This window comes from Giraffa tippelskirchi, chromosome 11 (genome assembly GCF_054371585.1).
Source record: "Giraffa tippelskirchi isolate mGirTip1 chromosome 11, T2T-mGirTip1v1.2.pri, whole genome shotgun sequence".
Classification (NCBI taxonomy): Eukaryota; Metazoa; Chordata; class Mammalia; order Artiodactyla; family Giraffidae; genus Giraffa; species Giraffa tippelskirchi.
The window spans coordinates 80,916,858-80,935,537 of NC_137285.1; the positions used below are offsets into that span (position 1 = coordinate 80,916,858).

At 35.0% G+C, this 18,680-nt stretch overlaps 1 protein-coding gene across 6 annotated transcripts; it reads left to right on the plus strand.

Moving 5' to 3' along the window:
- Positions 1-847: 847 nt before the first annotated feature.
- Positions 848-18,048, plus strand: LOC145525179 (caspase-13). Of its 6 annotated transcripts, none has more exons than XM_081538021.1 (9): positions 848-908; positions 4,683-4,937; positions 8,980-9,089; positions 10,023-10,196; positions 11,417-11,651; positions 12,475-12,618; positions 13,760-13,869; positions 15,620-15,723; positions 17,470-18,048. In XM_081538021.1, exons 1-8 carry the CDS (start codon positions 902-904, stop codon positions 15,716-15,718), a joined length of 1,134 nt encoding a protein of 377 aa, XP_081394147.1. In that variant the 5' UTR covers positions 848-901; the 3' UTR covers positions 15,719-15,723; positions 17,470-18,048. The 6 variants fall into 6 exon arrangements, with proteins under 6 accessions (XP_081394147.1, XP_081394149.1, XP_081394150.1 ...); XM_081538023.1 differs by having other exon boundaries at positions 4,686-4,937; XM_081538024.1 differs by lacking the exon at positions 8,980-9,089 and having other exon boundaries at positions 4,683-4,876.
- The last annotated feature ends 632 nt before the right edge of the window (positions 18,049-18,680 follow it).

The following is an 18,680-nucleotide window of genomic DNA, read 5'->3' on the forward strand; positions in this document are numbered from 1 at the left end:
TCTCCTAATTTATCCCTCCCCACCTTGCCTTTGGTAACCATACATTTATTTTCTACGTCTATGACTCTATTTCTGTTTCATAAAAAAGTTCATTTGTACCACTTTCTTTCAACTTCAAATATAAGTGATATCATATGATATTTGTCTTTCTTATCTGACTTATTTCTGTAGTATGATTTGCAGCAACATGGATGGACCTAGAATTTCTGACCACAATTTTTTTTTTCTTTCACTAAGGGAATCTATCTCTTTTGTATTATCACAGGATCATTGTACTACGTCTTGACAGTGCTTCTATGGTCAGTCTTTGTTCAGAATATAACAAAAAGAGAAACTGTCATTTTCAGTAAAAATTAAATGTTAAGAAAGCTTAGGTTGTAAAAGAAAAGCATGAAATGAAGACAAGCATTCAGAACTTATTTCCAATAAATGTTTAAAATGACAGGGAGACAGAGAGGAGATGATATTGCCATTATTAGCACAGTTAAAAAGGAAGCAAAAGTTACTCAGATAATCCTTATCCTGAAACGAAATGGCACTTGTTAGTTTCAAGTCCTTTAAACACTGAGATATCTGAGAGAGAAGAACAAAGAAAACAAGGTGTAGGGGAGTGAGGAAAGGAAAAAAAAACCAACAACAGAGGTGCCAACATAGGTCAGAAAATGTTTTGTCATTTCAATTTTTTTCTTACAAAATGAATAAACATTTCTTCCCAAAGGATTGGGAAATTAATTTGTTGACTACAGGGGACTTCCCGACAGTGAACCCAGAAGTTCTGAACAGGAATTTCACAATCTGTAGTTAGAAGTCCCAGCCCTCTGTACTAAGGAAATGCCCAGTAACTTTCATTTTCGAGATTGTGTTCCTTCAAGGCAGTAGGAAGATACTAAGCCTATTATCTATGGCTGGTGAGTAGGGGTCTTTTTCCTAGCTAGGGGTCAGACACTTGAGTCTTAGAAAACATTTTATTAATTGCTCTGTGACAGACAGAAATATACAAAAGGGAAGTGAGCCAATTCTGTGAAAGTTAAATTCTTCCTGTTAGTTTTGTGTAACTTAAACTGGGGAACTCTGCCTCAGAGACTGAAGGAAAGTGTGATCTCCAGATAGCTCAGAGCCAGGAAGCAGTTAATTCTTTTTTTTATAGCTTCTGATAATCAAAATGAAGGGTGGGTAAAGACAAATATAGTACATTTTTATATGTGAGAAAACTCTGAAAATTCCTAAATGCATTATGATATCTTCTAGGCTTCCTCTTGATTCCATAAAACTCTCTCCATGATCAGATAAGTGAGTCTTTGTATTCCCACTCTGCCTTCCCATCTCCTATATTGAATTATGCTCTTGGTCTTTATTAAGTGACTCCATTTTTTCCCTCCTTTCTAGCTCTGGTGCTAACTACTCTGGCACATTATTTCTTGGACTGTTATCACAGTTTTTAACTGTTCTCCTTCTCTCCAGAATTTAACCTTCCAATCCATCTTGCATATTGCTTTCAGGTCACATATCTTACACACAGAAGCTGGAGAGCGTAAGAAATGGAGTCTATTTATGCAGCTATTATTTATGCTATTTATGCAGCTAATATTCAAGTATTTTAAATCATTTCTTTGCTTCATTTTCTTCATTTGAAAAAAAAGAGGTTCAATTAAATCAATAATTTCTAAACTTTACAATAAATCTAAATTATTTGTAGACATTAACAAATTTAAATTATTTCCCCCTCCCTAACCTTGAATTACTCAATCATGAATAGGCTGTAATTTATAATCTTTTAAAGATCTACAAATGATTCTTATGTATCTGCATTAGGTTTGTCTATGGATTAGCATTGTTAGGAAAGAATAGATCATTATCTTTCAGTTCTTATGCTCTAGATGTCTAAACTTAGTGAGATTTTCTTACTCAGGAAATTGCAATGATCCTTACTACCATTAAAACAAACAAAATGTCTGAATTTGTCAGGCAGGTTTTCCTACCTTTCAGAATATAGTAATATTTATTCACCCTTCCATTAATTTCTCTAAAGCAAGATTTCAGTTTCCTTAAAAAATGGTTACGGCATTCACCCCACTCATACTTTCTTGCTATCGTGTTTCTTTATTTCTTTCATTTTCCCTGTAGTGTAATTATTTCCAGGTTTCTGTCTCATTTCACACGTTTATTTTAAGCTCCTAAAATGTGAGAATTAGCTGTTTTCTAGTATCTTCTTAGTGTCTTCTTCAGGATACTAATACAGCATTTGACTGGGGAGTAGTATTTTAAATTCACGCTCATGGCTGCATCTTTAGCTAGGCAGAGTGACTTCACTGGTTATTGAACTGGAATCAGGACATCATTAGATAATAGACATGAGAAACTGAAAAGCGGTAGACAAAAACTAGTAGAGTGATTCAATACACTAATGAGTTTGGCTGCCATTGTTAACTAGTTAACAACTATAAGGGGAAAAAATGCTACCTTAGGTTGAAACAAGTTTCTCTGGGAGCATATAGCTCTGACACTCGGGAGAATTTCCAAAAGGAAATGGCATGTCATTTGAGACCTGAGGGTAAAAAGAAAGGAATAAGGAATGTTGGGTGTGAGAAACTGTACATAACTTTCTAGAACCTGAATGAAGAGCAAAGTGTTCAAAATGTAATGAGCAAGATGGGTATGGTAGCAGAGGATGAGGCTGAACGAGAAGACCTAGATTACATTAAGCTGAGACATTTCACAGTGAAATCTATTCAAAAGATCTTTAGAACACTGACTCTGCTTCATTGTGAAGAGCTGATTAGAAAGGTACAAGAGTAGACTTATCTGATTCTGAGAGTAATTATAAAAGAAAAGATATTGGTCTGAACTGGAGTACTGAACTATTAAAAAAGGAAAAGCAGTCAGATTCTGCAAATATTTAGCACATAAAATCAATACAGTTTGATGTGAAATGGAAAATAAGATACAGATGGTAGAAGAGGTTCAATATCACCAGTTTTTACTGATTTGGTGTAATTGACTGTAAGATATCATTTACTAGCATGTATAGGGAATGAAGCAGGTGATGAAAAACAAGCAGTTCAGCTTTTAAAAGTTGAGTTTATGAGTTTGTGGTATACAGAGGAAAAATGACTATATGAGCCTTAATATTGACATCCATCTTTGGGCAGATCTATAAATTCAGAAATTATTTATTTAAATAATTAATTTATTATTTAAAGCTAATAACTGAAGCCATGAGTACGTGTAGATAATAAGAGGATGTAATGCCAAAATTATACAAAACTTTAATCATTTACCATATTTCTCCTAGTACCACTCATTCAGTCAACATTCAACTTTGTTGAGGGCAGAAATAAATGAAATAGAATCCCAGAATCCCATCAGAGTAAACATCTCATACATTAATTGTATGTTGTTTGTAATTCTTCAAATTCTCTGTTGTGGCATGTGTCCGCTGCACTCTAAGACCAATGTTTCTGTGACTTTTTCTGAGAAGCAGCCTTTTGTGCCCTCACCTGAAGAAATTTGTCCAGTCTTTTCTGAGTCCCTGAATTACTTTCTGTTCTCTTAACAAGTTCGATCCTGGGTTGGGAAGATCCCTTGGAGAAGGGAAAGGCTACCCACTCCAGTATTCTGGCTTGGAGAATTCCATGGACTATACAGTCCATGGGGTCACAGGGTCGGACACCGGACATGACTGAGCAACTTTCACTTTCACTTTAACAAGTATCATGTAAAGTAGTTTGATGATTTAAGAGTGGTGATTCTGGATTCTGAACCTCTGAGTTTGAATTCCTCCCTGTCCTCTTACTAAACATGGTGTGCTCTTCACACAATTTTGGTCAAATATTTAACTAACTGCTCTGGGCTTGTTTCTTTTACCATATAATAGAAATTTTAATATATCTATTACATGAAATTTTTATTAAATTTGAGAAGATTCATATGAAGTACTTGAGACCAATGGGACTTAATGGATATCAATTGTACTTACTGAAGCTGTGCTATGGTTAAATTTATAGAATATGGCATAAGAACAGAAATATGATCCAGCATTTTATTTAAATGATCTGTAAAATAGGGAAAGTATTAACCATCTCTTTGGATGATTGTGAGTGTCTATCATATTAATACTTTTAAATTACTTAGTATACTTGTAAATAATATTTTATATTGTTTTATACTTATCTTTTAAGAGATGTTAGCTATTATCAAATGAACAGATATTAGGTAACTTTTTATTCATGTTTTGTTAATTTCCATCTTTCTTTCTCATAAAAGTTGTCCAATAAACATTTATTGAAAGAATACTTGAAGATAACATAAACAGTGAGGCTGATACTGCTGGGCCAAAGTTCTTGTTCAATGTCTTGGTGAAATTTTTTAGACTATGTCATCTTGTGTCAAGGCTATCTTTATTTCTAGATGGACTGTATAACTCTCTTGTAGATTTAATTAAGGATTGGTGAGATATCCTGTCTTCCCATACACTACATGTTCAAATAATATCTATGGTATTACAACAAAATATTTAATAATTTGACTTCTTTATTTCCCCACAAAAATTCAAATTATCCCAGACAGTAATAAATTAACCTGGTGTCAGGCTGATCTACAATATTGAAAGAGCAACCACCAGATTGTTTTCAATTCTGAATTTTTTGAGACAAGATCAAGTTGAAGCTTTGTATTTCTAACAGAAGACAGACACAACAAAAACCCACTTAAGATGTTGGAATCTTTGGGCAAAGAACTCATTTCTGGCCTTTTGGATGACTTTGTGGAAAAAAATGTCTTGAAATTGGAGGAAGAGGAGAAGAAAAAAATTTATGATGCCAAACTTCAAGATAAAGCCCGGGTCTTGGTTGATTCTATACGACAGAAAAACCAAGAGGCAGGTCAAGTCTTTGTTCAAACTTTCCTAAACATAGACAAAAATTCCACCAGTATAAAAGGTAAGACTGGAATTCTTTACAAGGGATATCTTAATTTTTTTCAGAATCTACTTGACTCTAAGGCTGTTCCACTGTCGTCTATAGTTCCCTCATCCTCCTATTACTAATGTATAATTTTCATTAAATCTAGCATTCCCCTTTTAGAGACCACTTTGTCACTTGTGGGAGGGCATCCAATTTCCAATTAGCTGAGAAGCTGAGTCTTCTGTTTAGGTTGTTCATTGAGATAGCTACAGAGACTTTATAATAAGGAATATCTGAACCTGAACTTAGGTTTCTGTCACTTTGGACACTATGTGTCTTCATTCAAGTTTCTTATCCTCCATAAGCATCAATATGAGCATCTGTGAAATGGGGACAATTTCACTAACTTTGTCACAGATTTTGTAAGGCCAGGAATATAATGGCAGGTATGGGATGACAATTCCTAATATTTTAGCTCCCATATGGAATTCTCCTCTGAACTCCAAATATGCTTAGCTCTAACTTCATATTCAACATTTCCACTTGACTGCTCCATCAACTTCACAAAGCTAAGATATAAAAAATGAAATGCTTAATTCTCCCCATCAAATCTGTTTCACTTCTATCCCCTATCTTATTAAATAAGACTACAATCCACTAAGTTTCTTAATCCAGCTCACACCTTTTTATTTTATTTTTTTTCACCAATGAATAATATCTTCTAGCAGAGTACCAAGGATATAGCAGGCATATAATAAAAGTTGGATACATGCATGTAATAAATAGTAGTTATCATAATTATTCTCTAAGTTATAATATTTATACCTTTACAAGGGTTATGTATTCCTGTGAGTTTACAAAATATGATTAGGAGAATCCCTTTAAAGTGTCCAATATGTTAACCTCTTTCAAAACTTCACTTTAATTGAATTCTAAATATCACTGGAGTCTAAATATCCTCAGGTCCAAGTTCACCAGTGATGGACTCAATTTGGGAAACTTTAACCTGAAATTACAGCCCAGAATACTGGAGCTTATCAATAATAGTAAGCTGTAATAAACAAAATGCCACACAATTGTAGAGACCTCACTACAGCAACTAAGTATTTTTAATAAGCCCTTCTCTATGTAGAAGGGATGCTACCACCAGCAGGAAGTACATGCTAGTCTAATAGATATCCAAGATGTTATCATTAATATTTAAGTTGGTCCTTGTGCAAATTTATTATTTTCTCTTAAACTGGGATGGGATAAAAACAATTTGGATTTAAAAACAAAATCAGAGAGCAGACTTGTAGTTTCCAGGGGAGAGAGGTGTGGGAGAGGGATTGATTGGGATTTTGGGGTTAGCAGATGCAAACCATTACATATAGAATGGATAAACAAGGACCTACTGTACAGCACAGGGAACTATACTCAATATCCTGTAATAAGCCAGGATGGAAAATAATAGAAAATATAAGATAAAATAAGACAACACAAAATCAGAGATAATTCAACAAATAGGAATCAGAATTGAAGTAATGGAAACTTCAAAATGATTTTAGCAATCCCAGAAACAAGAATGAATCTTAAATTGAAATAACCTGTCAGCAGAATCCATGGCAGGCAGGAGGCAGGTGCAGACCCTTTGATGAAGTATCCAGTAGTCCCTGAGTTCTATCTGTACATGGAACCTCCAGAAGAGTCCTAGGACACCTAGAGTACCCCGGTCTAGGAGGTCAGGAAGCTGGGTAAGTTGGGCAATTGGAATGTGCAATATTAGAATATTAGGCCTTTGGGGCATGGATATAATTTGGAGGGTTCTTAGCTTAGTACTGAGGAAATGGGGTGGGAGATAGGAAGAATCCAAGTTATTTATTTTAACAAAGAGGTCTATACTTGCCTCCTGCCTGCCATGGACTCTTCTGATAAGATATGTTATCTCAGTTGAAGATTTGTTCTGGATCCTGCAATTGCTAAAATCATCTTGAAGTTCCCATTACTTCAATTCTGATTTCCACTTGTTAAATTATCTCCTATTTTGTTTTATTTTATCCTATCTTAATCTGCCTGCAATGCAGGAGACCTGGGTTTGATCCCTGGGTCAGGAAGATCCCCTAGAGAAGAGAATGGCCACCTACTCCAACTTTCTTTCCTGGGGAATTCCATGGACAGTGGAGCCTGGTGGGCTACAGTCCATGGGGTAGTAAAGAGTTGGACACAACTGAGTGACTAACACTTTCACTTTCACACAGACTCTGTGCCAAGAACTGCTATTTAGTCAGGAAGATAATTATTCAAATTCCTAACTTGCCAAGGGAGATGGCTTTGTCTTATCTAGTATCAGTATCTTTATTTTTGTTTCAGTTTAAGAGATTTCCTGAGCACACCATTAGATAACAGATAAAATCGAGATATTAAAATTTTTTGTCTAAACTCCTGATTTTTTTTTTTTTTTTGCTGTTCTGTCAGGCCCATGGGCGCTCCCTTTGGACAGCAGGCTACACTATATTCATTTTGCTGTATTGAAATGATTCATGCAAATTTTACTATTAGATATAAGAAAGTCTAATTTTCAGTTTTATTTGTAAATGATGTATCTATTAGGAGATGACATTTGTTGAATTTGAGAGTACACCAAACCTGTAAATTACCTGAAAACAGGAGACTTTCAATAATAAAACATACCTTCTGACCAGAGACTATCCCAGGACCCCAAACATCTTCACATTGGCAGAATCTTCTGAAATAGGTAGATTATGTGTCACATAATCTACAAAAATAAATGTTCAGAGAGTTTGGTACCCTTAAAGACTTACCATTTGCTGCACCTCCAGAACTTAGGTTTTTAGCATACTTTTCAGAAAGACATTTATAAAAATATTATTTAAAAAGTAATGGAAAAAATAAATAAAAAATATAGATGATATTGGCTTTCTAATGTAAATTAATAAGAAAAAAATTGATTAGTTCATGTATATGAACATAGAGGTTTATTCCTTTCATAGACAAAAAGCTTGTTATATTAGTTCTTGATAAACTTCTCTTCGGATTTTTGCTTATGAGGACTCTCTTCCTCCCCGCTCAAAGGAAGGGCTTTGGACTTTCCCAGTCTCTTGCACAATCGTAGTCAAATGAGGCCAACCAGTTTCAGGAAATATTACATTTCTCAAGGGATTAAGGCAGAATGAGTCATAAACAAGTGTTTCCAAGAGGGAGAAGTTATTTCCTCATATGGATTGAAAACCTAGGGCTGGTTATTCAGCATTTGGAAGCAAAGACATTCAGAGTATGTAGCATGTAGAATCTCTGACAAATGTGTCCTTTTGACACTGGGTACAGTACTATGGTTAATAGACAGCATTTATCTTTTAAATAGTTGAATTCACAGCTTGATGAGGAATCCTTGAAGCTCACTTTCTCTGGAAAGGTTAAGAATTCATACTGAGGTTGAAAAAAAAAATCATACCTGGGTGATACAAGATTTGAGATTCCTTTAAGTATCTGGGGGTGTATGTGTCTGTATTTGTTGTGTGAATTAGGAATGGACTTGGGAGGTTGGACTTAGCTTTTATGTGCATAAATTGTGTCTAGTAACACATTAAAATGGTAATATTTTTGATATATTATGTTAATTTTTTGAATTAATTGATACTATTTTTATTTAATGTAGGCATTAGAAAATTTAAAATTGCACATGCGATTCAATTATATTTATAATAGATAATGCTGATGAATATTTACTCAATGTGCTCTTGCTCAAGGCAACAGAAAATCCACATAGATAAGTAATACCTTAGAGGAAAACTATTTGAAAAATCAAATTGTTTTGTTCAGTAAGGAAAAGCTTATTTGACCCAGAATCATCAAGGTTATTTTTTTCACAATATCAGAATCTGTTATCACATTTGTTAGTAGCTCTGCTCTTACTACCAAGTATTTCTCCCTTCTTTCCCAGTGATAATACATCTACCTCTTATGACCCAACGTGTTAAAATCTTTTTCCCAGACTGTCCCCTCTCTGTCAGTCTTCTTGGGTGATAACTGGGTCACATGGACAGATATCACCAATTATATTATGTGATGTATCCTGCAGCTCCTGAGGAAATCGTGGCTGGACCAGATGAGTCAGAAGAATCTACAGCTACCCTCAAGCTTTGCCCTCATGAAGAATTCCTGAAACTGTGTAAAGAAAGGGCTGGAGAGGTGCTGTGTTCTGTACATGAAAGGGAGGAAGAGAAACGACTTCTTTCACTAATTACACAATTTCTTAAAGCACTAGTTACAGAACAGCAGGATGGGGACAGTGGTAATCTTGTTTATAAATACTTTGAGCAGGAGGAAATCACATGGCCTCACACAAATTCCAATTCTCTTTCCCTATGATAAAATATGTCTATTTTTTTCACTTATTCGTTGTCAAATATATTTGGAATCTATTAGAATTTTAGCTGTAGTCATTGAATCAAAATATTTATGAAATAACATGTCTGAGTAATAATTAGTTGCATTCTAGTTAAAAAAATGTTAATATCTGCAAAACATAATAAGTTAGTGTTAAAAATGGTATCAAAATAATGTTACCCAAGGCAAATGATTTTTGGTGTATTTATTTTTAGCTGGAGCCAATGGCAAATATCTCCTAATTTTTGCAAAATTTGACCTGAATCCTAAATGTTAAGAAAGATTTGACTAGGTGTAGAAGAAAGATGTGGAGAAGGAAATGGCAACCCACTCCAGTGTTCTTGCCTGGAGAATCCCAGGGACAGCGGAGCCTGGTGGGCTTCCATCTCTGGGGTCGCACAGAGTCGGACACGACTAAAGCGACGCAGCAGCAGAAGAAGAAGAAAGATGAGAAGGTGAGGGTAGGAGTTGTTCTAGTCTCCTCAAGATTCTTGAGTAACCATCACAACTATGTTTTGGATTTTATTCTGGGCTTTTCGAAGATAATTCACTTCCAATTTGTACTTTTTTCTATTGTCAATTTAATCCATTAGTAAGTGAGAGGAAGGGCAATGTCTTCTGGTACAGGATAGGAGAGGGGACAACTATGCAAGCCCTTAAAAGCAACAGTGATTGGTATATGAAGGTAAGAGAGATGAGGGTAAATCAAACTCATTGCATATCGATTTCTTGTAGATCTATCCAATAAAGGAGAGAAAGGACCGCACTCGCCTGGCTCTCATCATATGCAATACAGAGTTTGATCATCTGCCTCTCAGGGATGGGGCTGCCCTTGACATCCTTGGAATGAAGCAGCTGCTTGAGGGCCTTGGCTACACTGTGGAAGTGGAAGAGAAACTCACAGCCAGAGTAAGGGTCCCTCACCCACCCTGACACACACATATTCAACACTATCCTCCTCCTAAAAAGGGAACTTTACAATACTAAGCAAATGCTTTAACAACCATAGGTCTCATTTATGTGTATGTGTGTGCCTAAGTGTGTGAATGTGTGTTGTAAAGTAAATATTAAGATAGATGAAAGCTGTGTCTCTTTAGAGTTTAAATATCCTTAATTCCATAAAATCTGACAAAAAAACTGATGGGCATGTATACTCACACAATTCTGAAGTGTGAAGATTGAGATTCAGCCCTAGTATTTCCCATAAAATTCTGGAGTAAAGAATGCTAACAGGAGTGAACTGCTATTCACAGCATTCACATAAATGCTGAATTCTGACTCTGCCAGGGGCTATGCTGGCATGGGGGATGGGTCAGTAGATGAGACAGAAGGTTCCCAGCTCACACTGATGTAGGTTAACTTGCTGGGTGGCAGGGAATGATCAAGCCATAAGCAAAAAGAACCTTTCAGAAATTTGAATCTGTGTGTCTTTAAGATTGAAAAGAAAGTGAAAAGGAAAAAGGAAACAAAAGAATACATTGGTGAATGGGAAGTAATAATGTTTGATTGTTTTACTGATAACATAATAATAAGTAATAATGTTTTACAACCATGACCAAGAAAAACATCTTTGAGGAGATAATATGGGATCTGACATATGACTATCAGAGACAAGATAGCTCTAGAAAGGTGTGAATGAAATATATTCCAAGAAGGCATGACTACAAGTGAAAAATCTGAACTGAATATGAAACTGTTACATGAAAAGTAGGACGAGATCAGTGTAACCAGAGGAGGAGGAATAATGTCAAAAGGAGAAGTACGCTTATGTCAGAAGTTTTATTATATTCTAAGTATGATGGGGAGTGTTTTAGAAGGAAAATGGTATGATATGTTTATTATTCAAGTTTCTTATTAAGTAATGAGAGAAAGGAAAGAGTTGAAAGGGAAAGTATATAGTGACAATAAACAAATGTAAAATGTATTAAGAGGACAGGTTATATCAGGAGCAAAATTTGAATCTACTGATCCATTATGAAACAAAAATAAAATTATCATTGAATATCCACTATGTAAATGGACTGTGACTGAAATGTTACAGACGTTTCTTATACTGATCATAATAAATAGGAGGTCAGTTTAATTTTAATGCTTGTCCTATTGAAGTAAGACTTTGTGGTCTTTTTCAGGACATGGAATCAGTGCTGTGGAAATTTGCTGCACGTGAAGAGCACAAATCCTCAGACAGTACATTCTTGGTGTTCATGTCTCATGGCATCCTGGATGGGATCTGTGGGACTATACACAGTGATGAAAAACCAGATGTGCTACCTTACGACACCATCTTCCGGACATTCAACAACCGTAATTGCCTCAGTCTAAAGGACAAACCTAAAGTCATCATTGTCCAGGCCTGCAGAGGTGGTGAGTTGTGAGATGAAGAATCCAAAGTTCATGAAGATCATAAATATGTTTGTAATGTATGTTGTATTTCTAGGGAAAGCAATCTTGAACTAAATTGAATTATTAGGAAATTCCATTTAGGGGGCTGCTATCATGAGACTTGTTAGCTGATAAATTCCTGATAAATTAGCTGATAAATTTAATCCAAAGTAAGTGACGAAGGAGATGACTAGAATCCTCAAAAAAATTAGACATAAATATTCTAACCTTGGAATGAAATCATTTAAATGATCATTTTCTTGTAAATGTTTTACAGACATTTTGATGTTCTCTGGCTTGAGGGGAACTTCATTTGAAAGTTGGGATATTGTGTAATAGCAATATATTTTTCTTTTTTTCCTCATAGATTATTGAAATGGAAATGACTTGGGAGATGAGGGAACTTGGGATTTCGGGGAAATTTTTTTGTTTTCCTCTTTTTTCTTTTTTTCTTACTCCTAATTGCCATTTTAACTTTTAGAACAGTCTTTAAAGATGAAAAGTAGAAATAATTTAGCTATAAAATGATAAATATTCCGAGATTATGCAGATAAGGCTTTAACTCCTTTGTTATTCTCAGCAAATGTATTCCTCCAGTTTTACCATGATTTTACTACTAATTGGCACATTGCTCAATGACATAAAAAAGAGGCAGTGTTGGGTGGAGATGCACTCACATTTGTGTATTTCTGTGTGTACTTCTGTGTTTAAAACTGGTTAGAATAAACATTGTAAAATAATGAGGTAATTACAATAGTCACACTGAGGGAGACACACAGTGTGAAGAAAGTTGATGTCTCTACAGCAAATCGTGGGGAATTGTGGGTCAGTGACTCTCCAGAAGCCTTGGCAGACAGCTTTTCACAGTCACCTGAGAACCTGGAAGAGGATGCTGTTTACAAGACCCACGTGGAGAAGGACTTCATTGCTTTCTGTTCCTCAACTCCACGTATGTGTCTTTCACTTGCAGACAGGGATTTGTGGGTCTAAGTCTATCTCTGAATGATTCCTAAAAAAAAAAAAAAAAGATGAGTAGCAATGATTTGATACAAATTTTGAATACTGTCAATATATTTTACTTTTTATTCACTTTTAAAAATTGATTTTTATTATCTGTTGCACTTTACAGCCAAAGGTATAGTAACCATTAAAACAACCTAATCTAAAATAATCCCTTTACCATCACGCTGGTTAAGAACAGATTAGTGATTCAGTTTTCTATTAAATCCATTTAACATTTTGAGTATAGTTTTTATGGATCTAATGACTGACTACCCTTTCTCAAAAATTATCAACTCCAACACATGTTCTGTATTATTTCTCATCTGGTGCTTCTTAGAGCAGCACCATAAGCATTTGCTAGCAAGTAGGTACATGTCCTTTTAAAAGAAGGAGAAAATGATAAAATGGGGCTTATCACTAATAAGGAAACAGCAGTTATTTTTTAAACTTTACATAATCATCTTGAGAGGCCTTATATCTGAGCATTTCTAACTTGAAAATTTTAATCACTCATCACTTTATGGAAGCATAATTAACATACAAAAAGCTGTACATGTTTAATGTATATAGTTTAATGAGTTAGGAGATAAGTATATACCACTATCTGTTACCACTATCTATACCAAAAGCATGTCCCTCCCTTCCAAAAGTTTCATTAGATCTATTCATTTATTTTGTTCACTATATTGTGAAAGACATCATGGTTTATAATCTGTAAACAACCGCCTGTATGAATACGGAGAAATTCTTCTTTCTGAACCTGTATTCCTTCCTCTGTAAAATAGGATAATTACAATCATGTCTCAAGCCTCTTTTCAAAGCCAAGTGGATAAACTTAAGTCACACAGTAGAAAGTCAGTCTTCAAAAGACAATGCAATCTCTATGAAATGAACTTCAGTTGTGATGATCTGCTTCTTTAGTTGAACTTCTTTTGGAAAATGAGTTAATTGAAGGTTGTAAGTTATTCCCCTAAATATGTCAAGATAATTCCCAAGATACATTTTTGTTTTAAAAGATTTAAAAAAAAAAGTAAAAAAAAAAAATATGAACACCACAGCCCAAGGCTTACCGCTCCTTATCATCATAGATAATGTGTCCTGGAGAGACATCAAAAAAGGTTCTCTCTTCATTACACGACTCATCACATGCTTCCAAAAATATGCTTGGTGCTGTCATCTAGAGGAAGTATTTAGGAAGGTAAGTTCATCTTTTCTAATCATTTATTTATTAAGGAAAGCTTAAATATTATTTGCCTTTCAAGTGATAATGACAGATTTTTTCAGGCGCACAAAAGTAGAGTGGCACTTGGTTTCTGTAATACAAGTATTTAATATCTAATTTACAAAAAGACTGCATTAATCCACCACAGAAGAACAAGATGCCACAAAATACGAGCTTGTATCTTATGGGCTATAAGTTCTTATAATTCAAAGAACAGAAAGTATATTGGATCAATTTTCACTGCTTCATTTAATATATATGGGTGGTCTACTTAGTAATGGGTTATATCTTTGTGACACAGGTATAAGTGAGACACATGTGATATAAGGCTACCTAGAACTTCCATTCTTATGAGAGAGATGGGTATTGAATAAACATTCCAACAAACACATTGTGTGATACAGGTTGTGATAGGATCCATGAAGAGAAGGTCCTAGGAAATGTGAACAGCTTGCAAAGTATATCAATGACTTAGCGACTGAACAGCAAGGACATGTGAAAAAGAACAGAGGTGAAAAATTCTTTGAATAGAGTGGCCCAGAAGGAAAGGCTTGATACTCATTCCCCAACTCAGAACATTCCCTATTTCCTCCCTCCTACCTAATTCATTTTTTTCCATAACTCTTACCACCACCCAAATAATATATATTTGTTTGTTTGCTATCTTCATTTGCTTACTTGAGTGCAAGCTCATGAAGCCTGGGATTTATTCAATACTCAACATGCTAGTGGGTAGGAATTAATAGTCATTGAAGAAATAAATGCATGAATGTGTGAATAAACGTCCCTCCTTTTTCAGTAAGAAAGTTACTGGTATTACGAACATGGGAAATTATGGTTGTTTTTAAACTAAAACCATAGAGAATAATAATACTTCTGTGGGGAAAGAAGAATATACTTTCATGAATTGGAGAAAATTGTAACATAAAGTGAGTCAGGGTCTCAGTGAATAGGAACATAGGAAGTTAAGCCCTATTGAAAGAATAAGATTTACACGTTACATTTTCAAGGGACTTCCTCAGAAAAGATTAGAAATAGTGGATCTAAGTAAGTAGGGTTTCACTGATCAGTCTATGAAAAAAGAAAAAGCTTCAAAGATCAATTTAGTGGTGGGACTGTGAATCTTGCTCATCATTCAGACCTTAAGGACAAAACCCTGTGATATTGAATTAAAGAGTTAGACTTGTTGGAGGTAGGAGATAGAGGATCTCTGAGGTTAAGTTCTCATGAACAAACACCAAGGGATAATTAACCATCAGATCTATAGATCAGAAATGGAAAATAAAGAAAATGAAATTTGAAAATACTTAGTTTAGGCATAGGGCTTCTCTGATGGCTCAGAGGGTAAAGAATCTGCTTGCAATGCGGGAGACCCAGGTTCCATCCCTGGGTCAGGAAGGTCCCCTGGAGAAGGCAATGGCACTTCCCATATTCTCCCTTAGAAAATTCAATGGACAAAAATTTTGTGGGGCCACTAAGAGTCGGACATGACTGAGAGACTGAGGTATCTATTTTGAGATAAAGAGGCTATTCTGACATTGGGTATCATATCTAAGAGGTAGAATAGCAGCAACAAGGAGTTAAAATAGCCAAGGGCTTGGTTCCATCAATCCTAGGAGCACCCTTCATTACAAAAAAAAAAAAAAAAATCTTTGGCTTATTGTGCAAAACATTTTCTGAGATGCATAAGAGGTATTTATCATCTAGAATCTCTTTTTGTTTTTAGGTACAACAATCATTTGAAAAACCAAATGTTAAAGCCCAGATGCCCACTGTTGAACGGCTCTCTATGACAAGATATTTCTACCTCTTTCCTGGCAACTGAAAATAGTAAGTATCAAGAATTGTTGTTGGCAGGCAAATAAAATAGGAGAGTGATTTTAATAGTGAGGACAAATGACAGCTCATTGCTTTCGTTGTCAATTAGTAAATTGGTGTTCCTTGTTGATGTAATTTGGTAATATGTTGTTATTTGTTTACTCCATATATATGCATCTGGATCCCCCTTTCATAGTCAACAAAAAGAGTCCAAAATCCAGTATTGGGTGCAATCACAAAAATGATAGAATGATCTCTGTACGCTTCCAATATCACAGTAATCCAAATCTATGCTACAACCACTAATGCCAAAGAAGCTGAAGTTGAAGTGTTTTATGATGACTTACAAGACCACCACATGGAAGCAACCTAGATGTCCATTGGCAGACAAATGGATAAGCAAGTTGTGGTACATATGCACAATGCAATATTACTCAACTATAAAAAAAGAACACATTTGAGTCAGTTCTAATGAGGTGAATGAAGCTGGATCCTATTATACAGAGTGAAGTAAGTCAGAAAAAGAAACACCAATACAGTATGTTAATGCATATAATTGGGATTTAGAAAGATGGTAACAATGACCCTAGATGCAAGACAGCAAAAGAGACACAGTTGTAAAGAACAGATATTTGGACTCTGTGGGAGAAGGCAAGGGTGGGACAATATGAGAGAATAGCACTGAAACATGTACATTACCATAGGTAAAAAGGAAGACAGGGTAAGTTCAATACATGAAGCAGAACACTCAAAGCTCGTGTTCTGGGACAACTCAGAGGGATGGGGTGGGGAGGGAAGTGGGAGGGGGTTCAGGATGGGGGGGACACTTGTGCACCCGTGGCTGATTCATCTCAATGTATGGCAAAAACTGCTACAATATTCCAAAGTAATTAGCCTCCAATTAAAATAAATAAATAAATAAAGTTAAATAAGATTATATGTTATTGTAAACTTCATCTCAATGCTAGAAATATTTACCTACCATCTTCTACTCCTGGTTTCTGACACTCTGGTCACTTAAACCCATGAATACTTCAGCAGAATAACTTTAGTTTCTAATTAGCCCCATGGAACCACATTTGGGGATTTAATTATTTATTTGACTAATATTTGTCAAGCACTTACTATGTTCCATGTTCTATTATAGATGCTTAGAACATACCAGTGAACAAGATAAATGGGATCCTTGCTTTCAGAAAGCTCATACTCTAGTGAGTGGAGCCAGAATCTAAATACACAAGCAAGTAAATATATGTCAGAGAGTGATATGAGTTAAGGGAAAATAAATAAAAAAGGCTAAAGAGACATAAAAAGATAGATGTTGTATTGTTATAGATAGATCACTTTGGAAAGGCTGGTTTGAAGTGATGAAATGATTTGAAATCAGAATGAATAGAGTAAGGGGATGAACCTCACGGTTCTATGTGGAAAATGTGTCCCAACACCAGAAACAGGAAGTAAGTTCCTGAGGCAGATGTGCACTTAAGCTGTTTAGATGCTGCAAAAAGAGAGCTGGCTAGAGAATGTAAGTGGGAGAAATGGCAGAGTGAAATTCAGGAAAATGGTATAATCTCACTTAGACTTTACAAAGATCACTCTGGTTACTTATTGGTAAATAGCTACAAAGGTCACCAATATAAGGTACAGGAAATGGCAAAAGCATATGGAAGAAAATAAGAAAAAGAATCACAGTAAGGATTAGATTGAAGACTTCCAGGGATTACTATATTGATTTTCTGTTATTTTTCTCTTCTCCAGAAAATCACAGGAAATTCAACTATTTATCAGCTTCAAGAAGCATTTTTACCAGCACAGCCCCCATGTTTAACCTTTTGTCTTTCAATTAAAGTGAAAACAAGTGAACCGTTCTTTGATGTCCTCTAAGGAAGAATAGAATTTCAATTAAAATGGTGGATGGATGGAAATAAAGTGAAAGAAGCAAACTGGATTTTCAAGTTTTATTGCATATAATGCTTGTACTTTATTGAGTGAAGAGAACTAGTCATGACTTGCCCTCAGCATCAGGGTGAAAGGAGATGGTGCCCGTCTGGAAACAAGGACCACAAACTGGGTCAGCTCCTCCTTTGATCACTCATCAAACCTTGCAACTAGAATGATTCGGAAGAATTTTTCTAATTTATTATTTAACCAATATCATAGGTTGAGCTCATTTTTTTCAGAATGTTATTATGATACCTATGCATCTTTTTTCTTATCCATAAATTAATTTGCTTTCTTGCTGATGATTTTTCTTTCCAGATTTCCAAGCTTCAGAAAAATTTCATTATTTAGCAAACACTTGGTAATTGTCTAAAATAAATTGGGCTTTTGATTTAAGATGGTATATCTGGATGTGCTTGTATAGAAAGACAGACATTATTAGATAAAGAACAGCTAAGAGTGTGGGAAATGTCAGAAATGGGAAAGAAAATGTTAATATTTCTGGAAAGTGAATGTCAGTAGAGGAATTTTGGCAACATGGCCATCTGAGCTACCGACTAAGGAGATGTACCACTTCAATTACACACACACAGAATGCTAAATAGATATTTCAGTACATGTCGAACTGTATTACAAAATAAAATGATTTTCTAGATATCAAATACTACCATAATAAGTAATATTTATTATTGTTTGTCAGAATTATTTGAAAGATTTTGATTATTGTGAGGTATGTTGTATATTTAAGTAACTACTTTAAGACTCACAACCACCTTATGAAATAATCATTGTTAATATTTCTATTTTACAAATAATGAAACAAAAGAAAATAGAGCTTAAGTGATGTGTCTAAAGTGACACATAAAGTAGGTGGCCACACCAGGATTTGAGTGCAATCAGATTTGTTCTGAATTCTGAATTGTAAACCACTGCACCACACTACCTCTCTAAAAAGGAGAGACTGAAATTGTACAGGTTTTCAGTTATAAGGGTTAACTGAAATTTGAATTGTAATGGTTAACTAACAG